This window comes from Pseudorasbora parva, chromosome 12 (genome assembly GCF_024679245.1).
Source record: "Pseudorasbora parva isolate DD20220531a chromosome 12, ASM2467924v1, whole genome shotgun sequence".
Taxonomy (NCBI): Eukaryota; Metazoa; Chordata; class Actinopteri; order Cypriniformes; family Gobionidae; genus Pseudorasbora; species Pseudorasbora parva.
This window is the reverse complement of record NC_090183.1, coordinates 6,634,956-6,661,731: the sequence shown is the minus strand read 5'-3', so window position 1 is coordinate 6,661,731 and position 26,776 is coordinate 6,634,956. Positions and strand designations below refer to the sequence as shown.

Sequence of the window (26,776 nt, the reverse complement as noted above, 5' to 3'; positions counted from 1 at the left end):
GAGGCGCTTTTCTCAAACAAAGCGGATGTTGCGTTTCATAACGCGACCACTAGATGGCGCACATTAGCTTAATTGATTAGTGATGAACTTCCTTTAGAAAAAAAATACTTTTAATTAATTTTTTATTTTAGATTTTTGAGAACAGTTTTTTTAAAATATACATATATTTTTTGTGTATTGCAGAATAAGAACAACATACAATACACATATGATCACAGTGCATTAGCAGGCCTATCTATTGCATTTACAGGAAACACAGGGGAAAAAATAACTACAGGGGGAAACAGTTCTGTCCGTTTTATATTTTAGAACCACAATGAGTTTAATAGTAATTTTTTTAATAATATAACTTTTTAAAATAATATAAAGTAATATAAGTAATTTTTTAAATAATATAACGTTAGATTTATTATTTGTTAATTTCTGTTTGTGTATGTGGTATTTTCCATATATTATTATTAAGTCAACCACCAAATATAGCTCCAAACTCTTATTTTTGTATAACAAAAATATATATCTTTATACCAGATAGTCAAATATTTAATTTTGTGAATTTAAATACCAGGGGCCTATTGCATATTGTCCCAAATCACAAATGTGTGTGTGGAGAAAAGTTATGCTTAAAAATGAGCATCAAAATAAAAAATATAAAAAATAAAATAAAATAAATAGCTGCCATTCCAGTATCACGATGACGCACTGGGTTAAATCAGAGATTTGATTGAATTTAATAGGTAGTGGACATATGGAGTAATTTGTTTTGGCATTTTGTTGTAGCATTGTGGCAATCAGCACTGTGCTTGACATCAGTAATGAAATATTGTCTACTTAATAAATGGATAGATTTTTATACTAAATAATCAAAATAATAAAATGCAAATAGAGCATTAACGGAAACCCAACAAAAAATGTAAAATATAAAATTAAATATGTTGCTTTATCCATGCACACTAAAGGACAGAGATAGATAGATGATTTAAAATTAAAATTATTAGCCCAGGATTTACTCACCCTCATGTCTACGTGTATACTTTCAGACGAATATTCAGTTATATTTTACAAAAAAATTGTCTTGGCTCTTCCAAGCTTTATAATGGCAGAAGCTTTGCTTAAGAAGGAGCTATGTGGATATTTTGTATGATGGATAGATGGACTTTTATGGATTTCAAAGCAAAAACGTCCATTCACTGCCATTATAAAGCTTGGAAGAGCCAGGGCAATTTTTAATGTAACTCTGATTGTACTCGTCTGAAAGTCATTTACACCTAGAATCATGGAAAATAGAAAATCATGGGCTATTTTTCATTTTTGGGTGAACTATCCCTCTAAGATGTTTTTAATAGTACAAAAGTACAATAATAAAAAATAACATATAAAATATAATTAAATATTTACGTTGTATTTACATGCAGCAATAAAAAAAAGATACATAGTAAATTTAAAAATGTAACTATAACATTTTCTAAGAAAACTCATGTTTTTTCTATAGTAGTCAGAAATGAAAATGATAAGGAATATGAAAGAAAATAATAAAATAAATGACTAAAAATAAAGGATAAACATTGTTTTTTTTAATAAAGTACTATAATAAAATATAACATAAAAATATAATTAAATATTTACATTGTATTTACATGCTGTAATAAAAACACCGGCATAGTAAATAAAAAAATGTCACTATAAAGTTTTCTAAGAAAACGCATGCTTATAATTATAGAAAACTAATACATATTTGAATAGAATAGAATAGAGTAGAGTAGAGTAGAGTAGAGTAGAGTAGAGTAGAGTAGAATAGAATAGAATAGAATAGAATAGAATAGAATAGAATAGAGTAGAGTAGAGTAGAGTAGAGTAGAGTAGAATAGAATAGAATAGAATAGAATAGAATAGAATAGAATAGAATAGAATAGAATAGAATAGAATAGAATAGAGTAGAATAGAGTAGAGTAGAGTAGAGTAGAGTAGAATAGAATAGAATAGAATAGAATAGAATAGAATAGAATAGAATAGAATAGAATAGAATAGAATAGAATAGAGTAGAGTAGAGTAGAGTAGAATAGAGTAGAGTAGAATAGAATAGAATAGAATAGAATAGAGTAGAGTAGAGTAGAGTAGAGTAGAATAGAGTAGAATAGAATAGAGTAGAATAGAATAGAGTAGAATAGAGTAGAGTAGAATAGAATAGAGTAGAATAGAGTAGAGTAGAGTAGAGTAGAGTAGAGTAGAATAGAGTAGAGTAGAATAGAATAGAATAGAGTAGAATAGAGTAGAGTAGAATAGAATAGAATAGAATAGAATAGAGTAGAATAGAATAGAATAGAATAGAATAGAATAGAATAGAATAGAATAGAATAGAATAGAATAGAATAGAATAGAATAGAATAGAATAGAATAGAATAGAATAGAATAGAACGTTTCTGTAATAACACACCTGCTGTAGGTCTTGAAGTTATTCTATTAGTTTTTACATCAGAGAGAGGTTCTCATGTAACTGATGTATAAGCATGTTTAAGCAATAAATAAGTACATCATTTTTATTGGTGTGTTCATACAGTCTGGCACATTCCTGTTATAAATGGACAGATGAATATGTGTAGGTGGTAGATGCAGAGCTCTATTTCTGGCACTGGTTTTATGCTTTGTCAGGTGTTATTGTCCTTGTTTAAGTGTCTTATACAGTAAAAATCGAAACCTGTATGTATGTAGTGTGTATATTTTCAGAAAGAGGAAAAAGCGTGGATATTAAATTTTGTGCATTATCTAGTGAAAAGTAAATGAATGAAATTATGGTACATTTATTTATTCGGTAGTACTTAAAAGAGATTGGTTTATTCATTCATGACTTTATTTTGTACATCAAACATGAAAGAATTGCACAAAAAACTTGTAAAGTAATAGTTCACCAACACCCTCATGTTGTTTTGCATTATTTTTTATTTGCAGATAATTTCCCTTCGACAATATGAAATGCAGTTCATAGTGCTAAAGAATATCCAACAACAGCAACAACTAAATCAATTTTCCAAATGTAATACCAGCTCATTCTCATGTTTTCTGAAGTTATATAATATGCATATTCATAATGGTGTACTGTGTAATGGCATTTGCAAGAACCGTAACAACACCAAAGGTGGCTAAAAACAATAAAAGTGAAAAGTAAAACTGTCATCACATATTTTTCCCCACCACACCCTGTTTACCGATGCATTTGGTGATTTCATTCATGAAGTGTTGTGTGAATTTGATATATGAGGGGAAATGTGGTGACCTGAATAGGAGTGTGTGTGCATGCTGGTGCTTGTGCATGATTCAGGGACTTATTTCATGGTGTGTGTGTGTGTGTGTGTGTGTGTGTGTGTGTGTGTGTGTGTGTGTGTGTGTGTGTGTGTGTGTGTGTGTGTGTGTGTGTGTGTGTGTGTGTGTGTGTGTGTGTGTGTGTGTGTGTGTGTGTGTGTGTGTGTGTGTGTGTGTGTGTGTAAGAGATGAGTAAAAGCCCTGTAACCCACATCTCCTTTGTCTTGTGCCATATGACAATGGCTGTAAAGGGCCGCTGTAGTTTCCATGGCAACACGTCTGTGACTAAAAATCAGGTTATGGGTTAGCAGGTGCATGAACATGCATATGTGCAGAAATGTTTAACTATATTTTATCATCCCACATCAATCACACTCCCACATCATCTGAGGAAATATATCTGCAACAGGCACAAAAGTCACCTGTAACCACATTAGTTTGGCTTAGTTGAAAGGCATAAAATACACTGATATATTATTTAAACAATATTTATATATGCCTAGCAAAAATAAATATATAACTGTTTTGATTTAAATAGGCAAAGGTTTTGGAGCCTATATGATTGGATCATATTGTGGTGATTATCACGTTTCCATCATGTAATGTTTGGCAACAGTTCTTCGAACCCTAATTGATGGAGTGTGTAGCTTTTCATTTCTCAAACAACCTTGTGTCATGGCCAAATTCCAGGATGACAATGTGAAGATTCAACAGGCTCAAACTGTGAAAGAATGGTTGTGAGGGAGCATGAAGAATCATTTTCACACATCTTTTTGTCCAGAACTTAAATTAATTGAAAGTCTTTGGGATGTCCTGGAGGAGACTTTACAGAGAGCTGGACTCCTGGATTGCCAATACAAGTTCTTAAACAGAAATTAATGCACCTCATGATGGAAATTACATCACAACACATCAAGAGATGCATTATTTTATGGGGTTTCCGTTTGTGACAAAAATAAGTTGACTGATTTGTGCTTTGTACTGTACATTTGTTCTTGTCAACAGTCATTGCCTACTTGTTTAAATATTAGTATATGTTTATGCTCTCTGTTTATTATGTCTTGCTGTGTCGTCTATACTGTTGTCTTGCTATGTCACCCTGAGTGTGGTAAAGTTCAACCCAGTCAACAGTAAGGACGACACAGCAAGACGACAGCAGGGACGACATTAAAGATGAAAGTCAGTGTTGGGATAGTTACTTAAAAAAAGTAATTTTACTAGTTAATTCTATAAATTGCAATGAGATTTACTTAATTAGTTACTGCATTTGAAAAGTAACTTTTACTTTACTTTGCCGTTTCTTAATTTAGGGTGTAGATACATGGACAAACATCATAGCCCTATCATAGCCTGTCAGCATAGGGTTTATTGTATAAATGTTTACAAAATGGCACGTAAAACCATATGAAAGAACAATATCCCTGTGTGCACAAGAAATATGCCTCATGTAAAATTCACAAACAACAGGATAAAGGAGGCCATAATGGGGTCATTTTAAAATGTCAACACACAAGTTTCAAAACACAGGCTTTGGGAAACATAAGAACAAAACCCTTCTCCTGAGAAACAAACCAGCTTTTTATTAGATTCATGGCACACACGCACACACAAACAATAAGTAGTCAATGAAAAATATAAAAATATAGGTCACTTTATGTTTAAGAGAACTTTTGAGAACAAATCTTGCAGATAAAGTTGAAAACTCGCTCATTTAAGAATGTGCATTAATTGCATGGACAGAGCTAGAACTAGCTACGTGTTTAAAATGCAAAGTATAGTTCAGTTGAAACCTTGCCCTCTTTGGCCCTCGCTTGATGTTGATGCTGTAAACTAAATGTATGAGGCAAGCTGACTGTTTAAATAAAAGCACTGAAATAAAATTGCGCTGTTTATCTCTTAATCAGTGTAGGGCCATTCACACAGGACACTAGCCTAGAAATCTAGACGCACCCTAGCGGCAGCAAATTTAATTTACCCGCAAGTGTCGTCTAGGAACTCTCAATACCCTTCTGAGCTGTATTCCTCAGAATCTGGACGGGCCAATCACATCGTGTATAGAGTCGGTGGGCGGGGCCATAATGACGACGGCCGAGTTGCGCTTGCTTTCGAATCAGCTCTGACCGCGACTCTGGAAGACTTGGAGTTAAGCTTTTCTCTGAGAAAAGAACAAAGAGCGGCACTGAAGTCATTCTTAAAAAGGGAAGATGTGTTCGGAGTTTAGCCGACCGGATACGGCAAATGTTTAATCAGTCAGCGAGCTCTGCTTCACCTTCATGTTGCTCTGGTTGGTGTAGCGCTATCCTATCGTGTGCAGAGGGAGTTTGAAAGACAACTGTTTATCCCGCCCCTCGGATTGAGCTGTCAATGGTGAGTTTCCAGACCAAACATCTTGATGTGGGTCTGGCTTGTCAGGCTAACAGGACACTGTCTTGCGGTCAAAAATGCGATATGCAGGTCTAGAGGTTAATTTTATATTTTTATTTTTACTTGAGTGCCATGTTTAAAAAGCCGAAACGTATGGAAACATATGGAAGAGATGCAAGCGCAGTCAAACGGTCAAAGAAAAGTAGTGCAATGGAATTGCATTTAATTGCCCCTCTGCAATTAATGTTGCATTCATTGCTATATTAACATGTAAGCTTCCATTCTGTTTTCTTTCCAAATGTTCACTGGACAGTAGAAAAGTGAAAATGTTTATTTAAAGGGAAAGTAATGTGAATATCGCCACTGGCCGAACCCCCCTGTCCCAGTCTCCCTCTCTCCTCCCACGAGGAGCTACGTCACTCAAATTGATCTCTCGGGCAACGGTGCCCAACAAGCACACATGGAGCGCATGCATGGAGCACTTAAACAGATCAAAACTTCACACACAGGGAAACACGACTTGGTGAACGCACAAAAGTGTGTTCGTACAGTCTAGTAAAGTAGTGTAGTTACCGATATTTTTAGTGTAATGCTTTACTTTACTTCGTTACTCATCGTTACTGTAATCCGTTCCTTTGTAACTCGTTACCACCAACACTGACAACAATAAGGACCACATAGCAAAACAACAGTAAAGACAGCACTAAAGATGACAGTAAGGACGGCAGTAAGGACCGCATAGCAAGATGACAAAAAAGATGACTTAGAGCAACGTGAGCAAGGACAATATAGCAAGATGACAATAAAAAGAGAGCATACACATAAACACATACTAATTTATTTGAACAAGTAGGCAATGACTGTTGACAAGAACAAATGTATAGTACAGAGCACAAATCAGTCCACTTATTTATGGCACAAATGGAACCCCATATTATTTTTTGGTCAAGATATTGACTCTCCAATCATAAGCATTTGCCTATATATTTAAATCCAAACAGTGACTTTATTTGGCTGGGTAGTGTAAGATTCAACAGAATCAGAGCTCGCAAAGTTTCTTAGGTGCTTTAAACAAAAGATTTCAAGATTTTAAAGATTTGATGCCACAAATCTAATAAACGTGATTATTTTTTCCTCAAAAATGCATATTAGGTACCTTGCAAACACAAGGAGGACTGATAAAGCTGTGAGACCTTAAAAAGGGGACCTATTATTCCCCTTTTTTTATAAAACGCATTCAGGTTTTAGGTGTCCCCAGAACGTGTCTGTGAAATTTCAGCTCAAAATACCCCACAGATTATATACCATGTTGTTAATGCCCATTTTCTAATGGAAGGAAAAGCATGCAGGTTTTTTTGTGCATGTATCTTTAAATGCAAATGAGCTGCTATTCCCCACTCAGCTTTCTAGAAGAGGGCGGAGCCTTTACAACTCCTGCCTCAGATTCTCTCAACAAAACATTTGTTTGGTTTTGTTTTGCATCTCTATGGCGGTCACGCTCACGTGACATTGCAGCTCTTCATCATCATGAAAGTGAATTATCAGCATGCTTTTTAAAGCCATATCACTCTAAACCTCTGATATATGGTATTCTGAGCGCAGAGAAAGAAATGGCATATTAGATCTATGTTTTAAAGTGAAAGCAGCGTAATATACAGTACCTACCTACTTATGTATATGCTGTTAATATAAATCAAACAGCAAAGAAAACAGAAAATTACTCACTGGTCTTGACTGAATAACTTTAGTAGCTTTCATAAGAAAACATTTCTTAAATGCTGCTGTTAAATGCTCTGGCGAGGAGATAAACATGGCGGACTGTCACAGCTCACTCAGGGCAGGATCTATGCCAGGGCGGGGTCTGTCAGCAGTTGTGGGTGGGGTCTGTCAGCAGTTGTGGGTGGGGCCTGTCAGCAGTTGTGGGTGGGGTCTGTCAGCAGTTGTGGGTGGGGCCTGTGCAATGGGACAGCACATTGCTAGAATCTGCAAATGGCTTATTCCCTTCCCTTGCATCTTAACCCACCGTTAAACCAAACTATTGCTATATACATTATACCTAACTTTTTTTATATTTTAGTTTTAATTTTATTTACAAGAGGTTATTTTCATCAGACTGTGTAGTGGACACGGTTTATGGGCGTCATCTGTGGAAACCATTAGGGTGTGTGTGCACAGCATATAAAGCTTGATATGACCAGAATTAATAAATGCAACGTCTAGTCCTACAAAGAACAAGGCATGATGACTTAACTCCATTTTAACCATGAACAACCTTTACCTCAATAGAATAAAAGTGTTTTTTCCCCTTTATTGCATGCAGCTCTAAATTAACTCATGCATTATTTTCCATTTATTAACTTTATGACTTCATGTCTCCAGAAAATGTTAGACTCTGTGACTTAGAATATTCCAAGAACACCTTCAGATTGTGAAAAAGGAGGAATCTGACACATTTCCGGTCAGATGGCAAAAAGCAGTTCCTCAGAGGCTGGTGTGATTCAGCAGGATCTATTCATAAACCGATCAACTCTATGAACCGATACAGCTGTCATCTGTTGATATGAAAAGGCAGAACATTTGCATTTTAAATTATTTTCAGTTCAGCAGAATATTATTGCTCTTATTCCAGTGATTTGCTCTGTGGTGAGTTGAGAGGAAGATAACTCTAGTGATGTGTGTTGTGAAATATGTCTGGAGCCGTTCAGAGGGTAAAGCTCACTCTCTCTGAGTCAGCAAATCACAGATCAAGATGTCTGTGTGTTCCAGATAAACTTGCATGTAGGCCTACAACCATTCACACATACACACATTTATAATTTTGAATATTGGATATTTTTGGACATTTTGTTGCCATATGAAGGGTTTACCAGGACCAAGCAAACGTATTATTTTACATCTATCTTTGTAAGGACATTAACAATACAATCTCTAACCCCTTACCTTAAAGGCTAAGTTCACCCAAAAATGAAATTTATGTTATTAAGGACTCACCCTAATGTCGTTCCACACCCGATAGACCTCTGTTCATCTTCAGAACACAGTTTAAGATATTTTATATTTAGTCCGAGAGTGTATATGTCCAGAAAGGGAATAAAAACATCAAATCCTCAAATAAAGATTCAAACGGTCATGAATCAGCGGATTGATTCATGATTTGGATAGCGTGTCAAACTGCCAAACTGCTGAATTTACTCGACATTGGTGATCCGAATCATGAATCAATCCGCTGATTCATGACCGTTTGAATCTTTATTTGAGATTTGAAAACAAACGCGAAAGAGAAGACAATGCTGAATAAAGTCGTAGTTTTTGTTATTTTTGGACCAAAATGTATTTTCGAAGCTTCAAGAGATTCTAATGAACTAACTGATGTCACATATGGACTACTGTGATGATGTTTTTATTCCCTTTCTGGACATGGACAGTATAGTGTGCATACACTTAGATTCGCTCTCAGACTAAATATAAAATATCTTAAACTGTGTTCTGAAGATGAACGGAGGTCTTACGGGTGTGGAATAACATTAGGGTGAGTCATTAATGACATCAATTTCATTTTTAGGTAAACTAACCCTTTAACCCCATCACACTGTAAAAAAAAAAAATGAATGTCTCCAATCGAAAAAGTTCTAGTTGCTGGTCACATCAAAAAAAAAAAATCTAATTTAATTTCTGTGAATCGCAATTTAAATCACAGGAATTAAATTTGGCCAAATTAAAAAAAATAGATGTGATCTGTCATTAGTGAAAATGTATTGGACACCTGATTTTTTTTTTTTTTTTTTACAGTGCACAACTAAGTGCATATCCCGAACCCAAACCCTCAACCTATACCCTTAAGCTAATTATAACCATATCCCTGAAACCAAGTCTTGACCCTTAAACAGGCCTTTAAAGGGCTCTCAGAAAGTGAGGGCCAGCCGAAATGTCACTACACTCCTCCCTCCACTGGTCTAAAACTCAAATGAACACATATAGCCTATGTACCTCTTTTGTGAATAAGCTTGTACATTTTTTAATATATATATATATATATATATATATATATATATATATATATATATATATATAATATATATATATATATATATATATATATATATATATATATATATATATATAATTTATTTAATTTATTAAATTAGGCCATAATTGTTATCTTAAAATATAATAGGCTTATTATCATCAAATATTTCTGAATTGTGATTGGACAATAACTGATTGCTTACATAGCTGTGCTTATATGTTCTGTTTCTCTGTGAACTCTTAGGCTATAAAACTAAATAATATCAAGTCCACTCAATATCATATGATGCATAAATCAATATGTTCATGGACACATTTATTTGGTAATTATTATGTCTGGCCATTGTTGCAAAATAAACACTTTCAGAACAAGAAGATATGAAGTCATCCTACTTATGCTCATACTTATTTTATCCATAATAGAATTTGCTAGAAGGGTCGAAGCATCAAACATGGATTTGAAGTTTTGCACTATTGTGTGTGCGTGTACGTGTGTGTAACCTTTGCAACTGGCGTCACGCATCGGCTACACACACACACACACACACACACACACTGAGAGTGAGTGAGGATCTCTGTGCGCAGTGCGGAGCTGAAAACATGAGCAGGGTTGCATTGATTATCAGGGTTTGTGCATGATGCATTAGACACACACATGTGTGGTTTGCCGGAGATCATGTGTGCGATGCGCTCGGGCGTCTCTTCGCGGGGGAAAGTGTCTTCATGAGTGTCCAAAGTAACAGCAACAGCAGTGGAAGTTTGGACGGAGCGCCATCTTGCTCTCAGTTCTCGACTGGATCGCCGACCCCGGGCTCAGTTTCTCCGCTCGATATCTGTGCTCCGCGAAGGCATAAAGAAGGTAAAACCGGCGTGAATGTGAATTTAAAGTTTGTTCATGTGAAATCGGTCGGGATTGTGTTAGATTGACGTGTGATTTTGAGTAAATCTGGCCTTTAATCGAAGCGGTCGTGTCGGAGGCCGCTGATCTCTCGTCTGCTGACTGACTCTCTGTGTTTTTATAACAAGCATCGAGTCCTAGAGATGAGCTGTTGTGTTTTAAACCGTTTGCGACGGAATCCTGTCGCGTTGTGTGTTGGTTGCACGTTTAATTTGACGTGAGGATGCCCATGGTCACCTATTAGGGTACTCAGTCATTGGCCGTATCTCAAAACCTAGCGAGATGTCTTCCTTCACTACATTTTTGGACATCATAGGTTCATATTTTTTCAGCGTTTTTATGATGACCCGAAATGCTGTCTTTGTGTGTAGGTAGGCAGTCCGCTAGATTTTGAGAGACAGCCAGTCTGATGATGTTTTTGAGGTTTGGAGTATATGTTTATCTGTTATGTTATGTATAAAATGCAATGGCTCACAAATGAGACACGGTCTGTACATGATAAACATGAGAATGTTTATCACCCATGCATGGAATGATATGTTAGGTAGGTTGAAACTCGCTGCTTATAGGACGCTGTCAGTATCTGATGAACATAAGTTGCTGTCTTAGCACTCTATGCATGTCATGCAATGGCTCATATGCAGTCTAGGTAGGTAGACACAGCCAGTACCTGACAAACATTAGTTGACAGAATGCATTTGTCACTCGTGCATGCAATGCAATGGCTCAAACTGCTGTTTGTTTACTAGACACAGCCAGTATGATACATTATACGAGTTGATGTTTTTTTTTATGCTCGAGTGTATTTCTTGCACTTATGCATGATGCAATGACTAAAATATAATTGATGTTTAATCTTTAAGAGTGAAATCATCAGTGCACATAGAGAACATGCTGGATTTTATTGGAATAAGCATAATCTTGTGTTTTTATAGTTGAAAATATTTATTTATCTATCTAGCACTTAGTGTATGCATGTCATTCGGTGGCTCAAAATGCTTTCTAGTATGTAGGCAACAGATTAGGTTTTAAGACGCTTCTAGTATGTGATTCACATTAGTTGGTGTTCTTTATGTGTGTTAGTTTATTTGTGTGCAATGCAATGGCTCTGAAATACTTTCTTAGGCAGGTACGATTTTGATAAACTAATAAACATGAATTTGTACGATTGTATTATATTTGTTTTATTCATGCAATGAATGATCAAAACAATATGCATGTGCTGGAAAGCTGTTGCATCTTTATGGTCATTGTAGTTTTTTGTGTTATCGCAGCTTGATTTGTGTTTTCGAAGGACTTCTTGAACCTATAAGTGTTTCACAGAATGTTTTCTGTCATATTATCAAGTGCACCAGAGACTGGTTTGTGTTAATATGTGTTGTAAACATGCATATGTGCAGTGATGAGTGTAATATCATATGTGTGTTAATGCATTACTCAGATTCTCATGTCCAAGAATAAGTTCTCAGCGTGTAATGGCATGCGTTTCCTTTCCTTTTTAAAAATGATTTGAAAGAGTGGAATCTTTTACCTGCTTGTCAAACCAAAAAGTACAATTATGGACACAGTACCATTGAAGTACCATGTTTTATAGATATCTATACTGTATCATTTATAAAAAGATTTCTAAAAAAAGTATCACTGATTTGAAAAAAAAATAATGAATAGGAAACAGCACCACTGTTTTTAACATTGATAATAATCTGGAATGATTTCTGAGGGATCATGTGACACTGAAGACTGGAGTAATGATGCTGAAAATTCAGTCTTGAGAATAAATTGTTTTACACTATATTATCTAAATGGAAACGCTTTTGATTAAATAAATGCAGTTTGTGATGAGCTTATGAGACTATTTAAAAACCTTAAAAAATCTTACAACCACAAGCTTTTAAGCAATAGTGTATATTGTACAATGGTAGTGCCAACTGATGCCCATAGAATTTAAGTGGAATAGATTTTTTTGAGCATGTAAAACAGGTGGCTAGTGTTTCATCCATTTATTTTAAGTCCTAAAATAAATCCTGAAGTTAAACAACTGGCTGTTTCCTATTAAAAATAAATACACACACCTTCGCTGTAAAAATGCTCAAGATCATATAACATCAAATAAAATAATATAATATTTGTTAAAGTTAGGTAATAAAAACACAAGTGTTCCTTGTTAGTTCGTGTCCATGTTAAACTCTGATCCATTTAAATAATATTAAATAAGAGACTGTTGGAATTAAAATGAACTAAGTTTAACAAATGCTTTATAAATATTTCTCATTGATAGTTTGTTAATGTAGTAAACTGATGTTAACCTTATTGTAATGTGTTCCCATGCTTTTTAATAATCAGGTGTATTATTTTGATGTTATAATATTTTAATGATATCTTGATGGCTCTGATTTCAGGGATGTAGAATCAGGATGTGGTTTGTTTGTTTCCTGGTCATTTGCTTGTACTCATTTTCACACTCCACCTTCTGCGTGTTTGGCCCTTGTGTCTTATGTAGCCTAGCAAGCACTACTTGCATTATTTGCCAAACCAGACGTGGCCTTAGGTTTGTGTTTACTCATTCCTAATTTTCCTAGTATTTTGATTTGTCATCTATGTTCTTTATCTGGGCAGCTGTGCTCTTCCTGCCCTGTTGACCTTCATAATTTTCTGCCCATCCACCATCTTGGGATCTCTTTGGCTTGTAGCTCTTTCTGGCACGAGTCTTATCATGGCAGTGGTGTCGGACACATCCAGTGTGCCGGTGATTATGGATAGAGAACGCACGTGAACCTGGGCTGTTTCGTCTAGTCAATGTATTGAGGTCTGAAGACCAGATGATTCTTTTAGACAGGTTTTGTAATGATGATTCATGTTGTTCTTATCAGCGGCTGATACTGTATTTTCATGTGCTCAAGAATCGGGGCCATTTGGCTGCAGCATCAGTGATGAATTCTGTCATTAGGCTCCTGGTGTCAGATCATGTCAAATGAAGCAATAGCTCCCAATAGGAATAGGTCCAAACCTGTATGCTGTAATTTTTGCAACAACACAAAAAAAGGGTTGCAAATTATTGACATTTTTTTTTCTTCCTAATTCATTAATAATTCATGTAGACTGTTAAGCTCAAAAAACATGTATAACTAATACAATAATAGGTCTTATGAAGTCATACAAGAACTTTGTGAGGAACAGACCCACAGAGGCAACGTGGGGGAGAGGACGCTGGCGTCGTCTGTTCGCCGCTTCTCCACCCACAAATGATCATGTTAATGTACTATTAGATTTAGATTTTATTTTATTTCCTTATGTTTGTGACTAGTCTAACAGTCAGAGCTACAATTGGGACTGTTGCTGATTGCTGGCAGCCACTGAGAGGACGTTGTTCCTCGTTTCGCCGTTTTCCACCGCTTCTAATGTTTACGTTTGAATTGCTGCGGTTGGTTGGTTCTGGTTTGGTGGACATTTGATGTTTCTCGCCGCGACTGCTCACTGGTGGTCTCCCTTGGGCTTAAGCTGCATGGTGGCTGAAGTTTGCACCGGGCTAGCGTCATCTGGGCCATCGTAATCGGCGTCCGGCATGATGTTGGGATGTTCCGCTTCTCGGCTGCGCCGCTGTTCCGTCCTGCATTGCAGCCGTGGAGCGGCTTGGACTTCTGCGCCGACCCCGGTGTGTCCACAGAAGTGCCCGAAAAAATGTTCTGCCTCCTGCATGGTGCTGCCGCAATCCCCATCGTCTGAATCGTTCATGAAGACCCATCATCTGGTCTTCAGCTGTCCTGCCTCGGCGATGTCATCGGGACACTGCCGCTGGGAGAAATCTGAAACATGGATTGGACCACAGTGTGCTGCGGAGCTAACAGAGACTTCCACCATCAGCTGTTTTCTGTTCACCATATCAGCTCTGTTTCTGTCCACCATCAGCTCTGTTTCTGTTCACCATCAGCTCTGTTTCTGTTCACCATCAGCTCTGTTTCTGTTCACCATCAGCTCTGTTTCTGTTCACCATCAGCTGTTTTCTGTTCACCATCAGCTCTGTTTCTGTTCACCATCAGCTCTGTTTTCTGTTCTGTTTTCTGTGTTGGTTGATTGTTTGTAGTATTCTATATTTTTACTTGTTATTCATTTTTTGTTGTTATCCCCCCCCCCCCCTTTGTTGCACTTTGAGATTCTTCGGAATGAAAAGTGCATTATAAATAAAATCTATTATTATTATTATTATTATTTAAATCGTTATTCATTGAAAAGAACGGGTACATAATTTAGAATGAATCTCTCTTAGAATTCTTCCTCAAAATATGCACTTTCAATAGTTTGGGCTCAGTAATATTTTTTTTAAAAATCGAATGACGTTGACGCGGAGTGCGCGAGACCCCATTTCGCTTGGCATTGTGCACGTCAAATCTCTTAACTTTGCATGTGGCTCTGCAACCGAAGAGCCCTGAGTTCCAGACGACTCTGCTGGCCGAGAATGACATCTCATCACGGCGCACTCGGTCTGCGCGTCAAGTATAAACACCTCCCCAAACGGACGAGGCGCGCGCAGTCAACGAGAGAGACCAGGAAAACAAAAAAGCATGCGAATGGCAATTATCGCGGCCGGAAAAATGATCGAGCTCATTTTTCTTATTGTGCGATTAATTGATTTATTGACTATCGCGACAGGCCTATCTGTGCCCCATAAGCTAATCGTTTTTTAGAGATAAAACTCTTTAAATTCGATTTCATGAACACGCATCCCAGAAAACGATCTACTCGGTAACCATCTGTTAATTTCCGCTAGGTTCATTTTTCACCCGAGTTGTCTGTTTAACGTATAAAACATCAAATAAAACTCAAGTTTGGGCTCAAAAATACACAAAAGTAATACTTAAAGGCACTTTAAGAGGTGGTCTGGGCCACATCTGGTTGTTGAATCCACACATGTAAGTTTTAGTCCTCCCAACAATGCTAATAAATAAACGTATGAGAGCGTGTTATACGCTATATGTCATGTTATAGGCAGATATAACAACGCTACCACAGCAGCACACAATGCCACAGTCAGAGTATCTCTTCATTAAGCCAACACACAAACTATTGCAATTTAAATCCAAAGTAAAGTCGTAGGTGCTCAAACATACAATCATATTCATTAAAAGTAAAGAAACTGAATCTCACCAGTGCTGTTTCCGTGCTCTCTCCTAATGTGGTCTTTGAATTTGAAATTAGCTGATGAACAATAAAATGCAGCTCATATCTGTTGTTTTCAGTGATGTAAACATCATTAAATAATGCGGGAATCGAAGATCGCCCTTATATCTGTTTTGCGGAGATACATTTATGTGCCCTAATTTAAATGAAATTGTTTTGATAAATCAGATAGCTTTGATTTCCACACAGCGCATGTGTTCTCCAGGTCGTGATTTACCAGGTTGTTCATTAAAGCCAAATGTGCCCAAGTTGTCAGCTTTTTAAGTAGTTGGAGCATTCATAATTGTGCGCACTCTCGTCTCTCGCCTCCCTCTGCCATTGAATGCTGCCGTGATAAATGACGTCACAAAGAATCAGTACATTATAACCGGTTATAGTCTATTACTGAACCAATACTGAATTGTCCTTGCCTGCATCGAAGAAACGATTAATTTTGATACCCCTATTATTTACACAAATAAAGTAAAAAAATATATGAATGTATTATTCCTTTGATCAAAAAGCTGAATTTCAGCAGCATTACTCCAGTCTTCAGTGTCTATATTGAGGTCACAATGACATGTGGAAATTCTCATTGTATTTACTTTTTTTTTTTTTCTGTAAAATGGTAGACTGTGTCGTCATCATTTTCTGAGACCAAAATAGAAAGATAGAGCTAAGCTGTCAGCATCAGCTGATAATGTACAGGAAACCTCTCATAGTACTTCCTGTTTGCCATTCTGACTCCCGCAGGAAGAAGTTGTGCTTAAGTTTGCTGTGAAAAATGAAAATGGCAAATGAGCAGATAAAAAAAATATTTAGTTTTAAGAAGCTTGTGCATAGTCAGATCTTGAAGGATGGTGGGCGTCTTGATGCCGTGACAGTGACACACCAAGCCGATGTCGAATAATCAATGGCGACGAAAGCGGACGGTGTTGTCTCTGTGTCGTGGCATTTGACCAAAAAGCTGCGCTTGAATTAACAAGCGACCGTGTTCTGTGCCTGCGTATAAGTAAATATCTGTCTGTATCAGCAAGTATCAATAGTCTATATTCATCATTCAAAAAGTGAAAACAAAACTAGAACTGTAGAAATGCAAACCATAAACAGGGCAGTGCTTGCTTACCATTTTAGATATCCATCACGCTGATCACTTCCTTCATTCCAGGTGCTCATGTTATGAAAATATTTGCATACTGGAATGCTCAGGTAAGATGATGTAATTTAGAATAGCTTTCTGTCTGTGCCATCTTTGCTCGCTGTTATCACTTTTATTCTCATGTACTGATTCGTTCGCTACACTGAACAGCCAATCAGAGTTCTCTCTCTCACACCGATGATGCAGACGGACACTGATTCAACATGCTCAATTTGCCAAAAAACCCACATGGGCTCCGACTAGTGCCGGACATGTGAATGTCCTGTGGAGCACACAGCAACAACTGGACCATCACCGACCATCTGCCTGGTGTGTCAGAGTCTTTACTGTAGACGTCTTGTCTTAGTGAATCAATTTTGGAGATATTAATATTTATACACATACAAGTCTCATGTGACTGTACATTGAGGTATAAGTGAGTTCTCTAGCTGTGAACCTTTATGTAAGTATAAGGGTGTGTTGACACTTGGAATGTTTGTTTGAATTAAAATTAACTTTGGTGCGATTGCTCTTAGTGTGCTTCATTTGAGTAAGTGTGAACGCTGTCATCCGAACCAAACAAGTGTACAGAGACCCCTGAAAAGACGTGTGACCAAAAACGTGTAAACGAACATGATGTCACAAGAATGATCTAGCACGCCTGTTTTTTTTTTTGCTCAAAGTCACAGTGTTGCCCATGACAGTTCGGTAAAGGCATCTTCGTTTGTGGAGGGATTCCTGGCTGTTTTGACTCCTTTGAACATTTTATAATCTCTTCACAAGTTCTCAGATAATCAGAATACTGTCATATGAAGGCTACACATAATAATTATTTGTAGCCTTCATACGATAGTATTCAACTTAAAGGGGTACTTCAGCGCTGGAAAGATGAATCTGTATTTAAACTGGGTCGTCAGTGTAGTAGAAATGTGAAATTATTTTTGAATTTGGTGCTTTCTAGACTGAGAAAAGACAGAAAATGTATTTTTGTCTCATGGGAATGAAAGACTACAATTCCCAGAATGCTTCGCTGCCCTGTGAGGCCATTCCCAAAGCCACCAACTGGATTACTGTGACTGAGTTGGAGAAGACACTACAATTAAAAACTGAACGTGTCTGTTCAATATAATGAGTGAGTCACCGCGCGAGTATCACAGCACTGAGCACTAACTGCAGGAGTCAGATAAATGAGCTGATGAACTCTTGTGATGAGAGCTGAGGTAATCGCGACTACACTCGCGGCATACATTCACAACGCGAGAATAAATCTCTTGTCTCAGGGGGATATGAGGGGGGAAAGCACATTTATTTGAATATACTGCAGGGTTTCTACTGATGCAAAGCCATATGCTTTTTGCTGAAGTAACCCTTTAATAGCTGACCAATCAGGTTGTGAACATATAAGTTCGGTGTTAAAATGCTAATGTGAACGCTAAGCGGATCAGGACAAAACATTTTTTTTCCTGGACCAAGAAAACGGAACTAAAAGTTCTTGATGTGCCTTTAAACCAGTAAAATGACATTTTGACCCTTTTTTAGGGTGTCAGAAAACACTCATGGCCTTAAGATTCCAGGAGGATGCGTCACCATGACCACACCCCTCCAGAACCTGAAGCCTGTGTACCTGTTTGTGAAAGTGTGGAGATTGACATGTTTGTCTGTGTTTGTAGGAATGGATGAGCTGCATTCTCTGGATCCACGTCGGCAGGAGCTCTTGGAGGCACGTTTCATCGGGGCAGTCAGTGGAAACACAGGAGGAAGCACAGGGAGCGCGAGTGGCGGACCTAAAGTAATTTACCTTTTATATGTTACATTTGTTTTTGTAAATAATTGAAACATCCCATGCATGGAGAGTTTATTCTGAATCAACTAATTAATCGATTCACTACCAAGTCTAACACTGTTTAGCTGTTGAAGTTTAAATTAAAGACTCTATTAACCATGTTTCGTAACACTTGCATACTGGCAAGAACATAATATGAAATTATTGTAATGAAACAATAGTTCATAATATTGCTTAGAAAAAACCTATTATGTCTTCGTACAAAGTCGTGATTTTGTTTTTGGTGTCTACTAGAATAGGTTTTCATACCTGAATGGTCAAAAAATAAAGTTCACATATTTGATATTGTCTCAACACTGTGGTTTCAAATTCCATTGAATTCTACAGAACTTATAACCATAGTTGGCTTTGGGAAACGTTTAGTTCCTGTCTCTATAAAGCCTGTTCTTCCTAAAAGCACAGTGTGCTCTGATTGGATCTGTGTGTTGTGATTGGTTAACCTCTTCAAGCATGTCTGGGAAATGTCACAGTCCTTACCATAAGCGCGGGTTTCAACACACTACTAACGCAACTTAGGCATCACCTGCATATGCCTTGGGGAGGAATTATTTAAATGAGGAATATTGTGGCATGTTCGTTCCCAGAAGAAAATGTGCTTTCTAACTGTCAAAGTTCTCTACAGAACTTTTTCATACTCAAACAGCATATAAGAACCTCTTTAATTTAGTTTCACCAGTGAAATCGGTGTTAATATTTTGTAAATGTTTGAGCTCTAGTGCACACACTCTCTGTCATGGTCATGACCTGTACTAAACCTGCTTTATATTGTTTTGATCTTTTTTTAGGGTTTGAATAATAACGAATGTTCTAGTCACAGTTTTGGCAGCCTGGGGTCATCTAGCGACAAGGAATCTGAGGTGAACATTATGGACATCTTTACACCAAGATTTGACATTTGAGCTTTATATTAATTAAACAGATCTGTTTCAACAGTTTGTCCATGTGTTTAAAAAGTTCTTCTTTTCATCCCCATAAAGAACTCTGACATAAAGAAAGGAGGATCGCCTGCATATTCAGTGAGTTTGACAATTCTTACACGGTGCTGTGTATATATTTATTTATTTTTAAGGAATAGTTTACCAAAAAAATAAATGGTATATAATAGATGTGAATGGGGATTCTTAGTCCCTGGGTGGCCAATAATCACAATAAAACTGGTTAACACAACTTGTGGAATATATTTCAAGGTGTCTGAAGCTGTACAGTTATGTGATAATGTATGTTGTGCGCACACCAAACGCAAATGTAATTATTTTGTAGATTGCATACAAAGTCAATGCAAAGATGCAAATAGAAGCGTATTTGCCACAAGCTTGTGATATTCGCCTCAAATTCGTCTTTCGCACAAGTTGAAATTTTTTCACTTGAGAGGAAAATTTTCATGATGCGTTGCAAGCCACTCAGTGAACAGCTTAAAGGACCACTCCAGAGAGAAATTAACCTAGGGGTAATAACCACATGGTTACGGGGTAGATCGTTCTCTGAGATGCGTTTTCATGAAAATCGAATGTAAAGAGTTTTATCTCTAAAAACAGATTAGCTTATAACACTAGTATATGGGGCATAGGATAAATAAAATGTAATCGCTAGTTAATACCACTAACAAGGCTCAAAATAGCCTCACACTAACATGGTAGCATAATGAGGGTCCCTACATGCAAACCGAAGCATTGAGAACTTTGTAAATGTACAAACAGTTTAATAAGAAGATACTTTATAAAGACAGTGCATTACGCATATACAGACAGCAGCCATCTTGGAAAGAAGTCTCGACCAGTCGAGCCACGAACGCTTTGCTAAGTGAGCTGATGGATAGGATTTAATTTGTGTAATCTAATTACATGGAAATGCATGTTATATAATGCAGATTATATCTGTTTATTTAAATATATGGTTGACTAGCTGTTTTCCCGGAAACAACGGACCATTGGAGATTCCAAGTCACAGTTCATCACTTAGCACAGCATTCGTGGCTCGACTGGTCGAGACTGTTTTCCAAGATGGCTGCTGTCTGTATTCGCGTAATGGACTGTCTTTATAAAGTATCTTTTTATTAAACTCTTTGTACACTTACAAAGTTCTCAATGCTTCGGTTTGCATGTAGAGACCCTCATTATGCTACCATGTTATTGTGAGGCTATTTTTAGCCTTGTTAGTGGTATTAACTAGCGATTTCATTTGACTTATCATACGCTCCATATAGTAGCGTTATAAGCTAATCTGTTTTTAGAGATAAAACTCTTTACATTACATTTTCATGAAAACACATCCCAGAGAACAATGTACTCGGTAACCATGTGTTAATTACCCCTGGGTTAATGTTTCACTGAAGTTGTCCTTTAATGACTCGTCCGGTTTGACAGGTTATCAAACTGGGCACCTGTCATCCTAAAGTAGCGCTAGAAGCGGCTGTCATTCAGCTGTCAATCATTATTAACCCTTGTGTGTCAATTCAAAAAAGTTACACATGTTCATAGAGGACAAAGATGTTCTTGTTCAAAAACTGTCATGAAAATGTGAAGCTTGGAAACACAGACTCAAGTCTTATTTTAAAGAAGACTTTGATAGATAAAGAGATAGATTATTGTTGAAGTAAAAAAAATACGTTAAAAATTGGTGCTGTCAAAATTAGTGGTAAATCAACCAGGTGATATATTTTTTTCTGTTTAACACGTTAAAAATATTTAACACAATTAACACAGCATCCGTTTTTTTCTATCATCCTTTGGCTTGCGTTACATTATATGATCACACTCTTATTCATGCAAATGCTTTTAAACCATTCCAGCGCGACAAGACAAAAGAGAACTGTGAATGTCCTGGGTGTGTCTCAATCAGCTCCCTAGTTTCCTAGGTGGTAAATCAGTATATCGTGAACATGAATGTGGCAAACTCCCTGATCAGTGCCCTGACTATTGAACCAGGGAGCTGATAGACAGGGAGCCCCTTGTCTGAAAGAAGTGCGTTTGAATAATCAAAATTTTGTTGAGCATTCTCATAAGAGTCTTTAGTTAAATAGTTAAATAACGCCTTAAATGAACCTAAAAGAGTTGTGAAGCTCGTCACTTCCACATCATGTTCGGCAGCGGCGGATCTTAAAGGAACAGCAACAACTAATGCTGTCTGTAATGTTAATCACAGAACAAAGGTAACAGAGAAAATGTATCTAATTATTAGTTATTAGTTATTCTATTTATGCAGTGCAGACAGTTTAATGGCTTCAATTTGAACTATTTTAACTTTTGAATTTCTGTATATATCCTATCTGTTAGACTGGTAAGAAGGCCTCAGGTAAATATGACATTTATTATAATGGGTTTATGTGAAGATTGTTTTAAGTTCACTTGGAATTGATATAGCTTTTAATTAAACTGTAATGTTGAATGTCTATCATTAATGTAAAAAAATGTTTTTATTTCAGAGCCATGAAGTTTTAGTAGCAGTGATACTAGCCTTCATAAAAAGATACCATTACAACAAATAGTTCAAATATACTGTATTACTGTACTGTACTACTCTACTATATTTTAGTTTCTATATTTAAAGGTCCCATTCTTTGCGTGTTTTCGAAGCTTTGATTATGTTTACAGTGTGCAATATAACATTGAGTTATATTGAGTTATAACAATGAGTTCATGTTTCGTGTGTAAAAACACAGTATTTTTCACACAATTTACTTACCGGTACGCCGCTGTTTCCTCTGTCCTAAAAACGGCCTGATGATTTCCTTGTTCTATGAAGTCCCTAATTCAGAAACACGTAACGAGTTCTGATTGGGCCAGCGCTTCCCGTGTTGTGATTGGACAGCAGCTTAGCGCACTTTGCCTGGAAAGGTCCCGCCTCTTACCATAACGGGGAGATGCAAGCACTGAATGCGCGCTCTTCTCCACGTGGGAGAGCAACAAGACCACGCCCCCTATTTTGCGTGTTCTTGTGGGCGGAGGGTTAGTCAACAAACGGTTCTAGTGACGTCATTACATCCCTGCACTTCCTGCTGTAGTCCAAACCGGCCGTTCGCTGTAGGCTTTGAAAGGGAACTTCTGTTAAATAAAATATCTCGCTTGGCATTGAACTTTGAGCTTTATAATTTTACAGGTATTATTTATGCTCTAACAGCAACATTACACACTAACTAAAGTTTGAAAGATGGAATTGCGAAGAACGGGACCTTTAATTTGGGGAGTAACTGAAATTATTACAATATAAAAAATATTACATTTATAATCAAGATAAATTACAGAAAAAATGTAATCGATTGACAGCACTAGTTTTTAAAGTTTTTAAAAAGTGAAACAAGAAAAAAGTTAGCAGTAAGTTTATGAAAATGATTTATGAACATTATTTTAAATAAAATACATATTTTATGAAACATGTTAAACTCTAAAACTGCTAGAAAATCCAAATTTGACGCTAATAAAATGGCACCATTTAGTAAAATTGTTTTAATTTTGAAGCCTTGCCAACAGAATGAAAGCCTGAGAACAAAGAATGTATCATTTTATAGTTAAATGGTCCTGGGATTAGAATTTGTAGTTTTAAATGGTGTTTAATGGGGATATTTTTGTCCTTAAGGTGCCGAGTGTGACTATTTTGTGTACCTAGTTGAAAATAGATTTATTAAAGGAAAATTTAAACATTTAAAAATCCATTTATAAAACACACCTGTGCAAAAATGTATGCAGTTGGCATTAACGCAGGCAAAATGTGCATAAGGACACACAAGTGTTAATAAAAAAGGTCATATTTATATTGATTTGTATTAATTTAATGAATGTAAGAATTGATTGAAAATCATGTTTTATTCTGTTTTTCCAAGACTCCAGAGAAGAAGCACTCCGAGTCATCCAGGGGAAGAAAGAGGAAGGTTGATAACCAGTCAGAGAGCAGTCAAGGTAACTTTAACTTCCTGTGTGTATGAATGAAGTATTTCTTAATGAAAAAGAATAGTTATTTTGACAACTTCGTTTTTCAGTTAACAGACCTGGCATTTTGGAAACATCCAGGATCAGAATCATGTGCTTCATGTTTGTTGGGAAATACAGCATTTAATTTTTAGCATGGAAATAATGCAGTGCACTTAAACAGAAAAGTGATTATCTATTGACCAAGGTTTTTTTTTCCTCTCAGGAAAGTCTTCCGGCCGAGGGCCCAAGATCAGCGATTATTTTGATGTGAGTAAAGCTTTGTGTGGATGACTCTGCGTTTAGTCAGCTCTGTATTAAATGTCAGTCAGGTGTCAGAGAGCTTTTAGTCAGGGTACTGCTGCTTTTTCATCTTCTAATGGCTGCTTGCTTTAGTAGATGCCTTGACTTGTAGTGTTGTGAAATAGTTTGAGCACGTCATTGGTAACATTTGTGATGATGTCACATCCTTGTTGGTATGTTGTGTGGTGCTGTTAAAAAACATGGCGTATCTCCTTCCTGAAGTTTCAAGGAGGAAACGGATCAAGTCCAGTCAGGGGTCTTCCTCCTGTCCTGCGCTCACCACAGAACTCTCACTCCGCACCCGGGGCTATCGTAAGTCGTGAGGAAGATTTAAACATCAGCAAGGAGCCGGTGATGCTTCTTTTTTTTAATTAATTGTGCTGTTTTTTACTCTTCAGGTTAGACAGAACAGCTCCTCACCCACCAGCTTGTGTTTCATGGATCACATGATGAATTCAAAACAGCTTAGCAGCAGAAGTGTCCAGGTAATTTTTGCATCATTATTGCTCTTGCACTATCAAATATGCTCTGCTTTCTCTGATTCTGTTGAACTTGTCAGTCTGCAGCAGACAGTTGAGCTCTGCTCATATTTGTGTACTACTATGAGGTTTGAGGCACTGATAAACGTGCATTGCAGTGCACACTGATACTGTTAAACATGCGCGTTCCACACTCTGACACAGCAAAATGTTCATTGTTAAACAAGCACAGTGTGCTCTGGTGCAATTAAATGTATGCACTGTTAAAAAAGGTCATCTTGACACCGTTGTACATGCGCACTGAATACTGACATTAATTTGAATACGAAGTTTAATTTGCACTGTATGATCTGATGTGCACAGCAGACTCTGTCACTAAAACGTGCACGGGCGCACTGACACTTAAATAAGCACTGCATACGGTTACACGCTGTTATACCTTTACAGTTACTACTCTCATACAATACGTACATAACATAGCATCCAACTGCAGATATTTCAGCTTAATGAATGTTTTTGGGCTGAATATTAATTATCTCCCTATCGACTGTGTTATGTCTGTTTGACGTGTGTTCCTGCCCCGCTGGTGCTCATTCAGTGAAGTTTCAAGCTTAAAATGCAGACTCAGGATGCGCTTTTTATGCTAAAGAGAAGTGCTTGTGTTGTGTGAATTAGTAACACTTACAGATAAGGATATAACCACTGTTCTCTATATAGATCAGAGGATATAACCTGTAAAATGAACATTTTGTGCTGAGGCCGTACATGCATTTGTCAAAGCGCATGATAGGGTATGGTAAACGCTAATGCATTCCCTTGACGCTTAAAATAATGAATCCGCATGTTTTGGGCGCTTGGATCATGTAACTTTCCCGCATCAGCTCACTGTTTCCACTCCGCTGTTTCTAGACGCATTTTGTCCATATGCGTTATTCAGTGCTCTTTAATGCTCAGTTTACTGTGACTCAGTTGATAGCTCATGCTGACATGGATGACATTCTCTCTCAATCTTGTTGTTGTTTACGTTTTTTAACTCTTTCTCTCTCTTCTCTGCTCTCAGACGGATTTGACACTGTTGAAACTGGCTGCACTTGAGAGCAATAAGAATCTTGACCTTGAGAAGAAAGAGGGCAGAATAGATGATCTACTCAGGGTGAGTAAAAACAGACGAGCATATGACTGTCACCTGTCCTTGAATTTAAAAAAAAAAATCTTTATGTAGACGTCACAAAGTGCCATTTGAGTTCAGAAATTGAGTGGTTTTGATATTTTCTGCCCAGGCGAACTGTGACCTCCGCAGACAGATAGATGAGCAACAGAAGCTGCTGGAACGTTTCAAGGAGCGTCTGAACAAATGCACTACGATGAGTAAAAAACTCCTCATTGAGAAGGTGAGCTGCGTTTGATAGGCTCACAGCTGCTTATTTCTATTGTGTGACAGGGGTAGTTGAGTGACTCTTGAGTGCGTTCTTGTCTTCCTAGAGCACTCAAGAGAAGCAGTCCTGCCGTGAGAAGAGCATGCAGGACCGGCTGCGTCTGGGGCACTTCACCACGGTCCGGCATGGAGCGTCCTACTCGGAACAGTGGACAGATGGATATGCCTTCCAGAACCTGGTCAAGTAAGAATCGCACACAGACGCACACTAAACTTGTGTGGCTTTGCCTGGGACTGAAAAAGACACCAGTGGCCAGTGTGCTGCTGTTCAGTTTGATTCAGTGTAGTCGTGCGTAACTAGACCTGCAAACTGACGGCAGAAGGACTAATCTCCATTGCAGCTTTCATTGGCTAAAGAGGCCACCTGACTGACATGAAAAGCAGCCAGTCACCGTACGTTTTGTTCAGCATTATGCTTTTTAGGGGCATGAAAATGTAATGTCAATGTCCCTACTTTAACAGACCAGCATATAAAACTCTTGGACATCTTTTAAAGAATCTGTGCTGTGAACATCGCATAGTTTTAAAAATACAGCATTTATTCTTTATCCATGAGGTGGTTTGGACATCTCTTATTTGGCGTCACGATGACTTTGTTTCTAGGCAGACCATTAAAGAATGCAACATGCACATCCTGCCAGAAATCCTGTAGAATTCAACCAATCAGATGATGACTTTTGAAACCGCTTCCCATTTTGTATGCCTTAAAGGGATACCCCCCCCCAAAAAAATTCTTTCATCATTTACTCACCCTCAAGTTGCTTCAAACCTTTATGAGTATCTGTCTTCTGCTGAACACAATAGAAGATATTTTTGAAGTATGTCGAAAAAACCAAACAGTTTATGGATCCCATTGACATCCATAGTATTTTTTAGACAATAGGGCCCATCGTCTATTTGGTTAACCATAATCTTCAAAATATCTTTTTGTGTTCAGCAGA

General features: G+C 37.2%; 1 protein-coding gene across 2 annotated transcripts in view; it reads left to right on the top strand.

Annotated features, from left to right (window-relative positions):
- The first annotated feature begins 10,210 nt into the window (after positions 1-10,210).
- Positions 10,211-26,776, top strand: part of tlk1b (tousled-like kinase 1b) — a 28,227-nt gene continuing 11,661 nt past the window's right edge. The window contains exons 1-11 of one of the 2 annotated variants that reach the window (XM_067458907.1): positions 10,211-10,543; positions 18,545-18,663; positions 19,503-19,574; positions 19,695-19,733; positions 23,534-23,609; positions 23,845-23,888; positions 24,144-24,233; positions 24,320-24,406; positions 25,461-25,553; positions 25,681-25,791; positions 25,883-26,019. In XM_067458907.1, the coding sequence (XP_067315008.1) occupies positions 10,408-10,543; positions 18,545-18,663; positions 19,503-19,574; positions 19,695-19,733; positions 23,534-23,609; positions 23,845-23,888; positions 24,144-24,233; positions 24,320-24,406; positions 25,461-25,553; positions 25,681-25,791; positions 25,883-26,019 (1,004 nt within the window). In that variant the 5' untranslated portion in view covers positions 10,211-10,407. Of the gene's footprint in view, positions 10,544-17,491; positions 18,007-18,544; positions 18,664-19,502; positions 19,575-19,694; positions 19,734-23,533; positions 23,610-23,844; positions 23,889-24,143; positions 24,234-24,319; positions 24,407-25,460; positions 25,554-25,680; positions 25,792-25,882; positions 26,020-26,776 lie in introns of those variants that run through there. The other variant, XM_067458908.1, reaches the window with a different exon arrangement.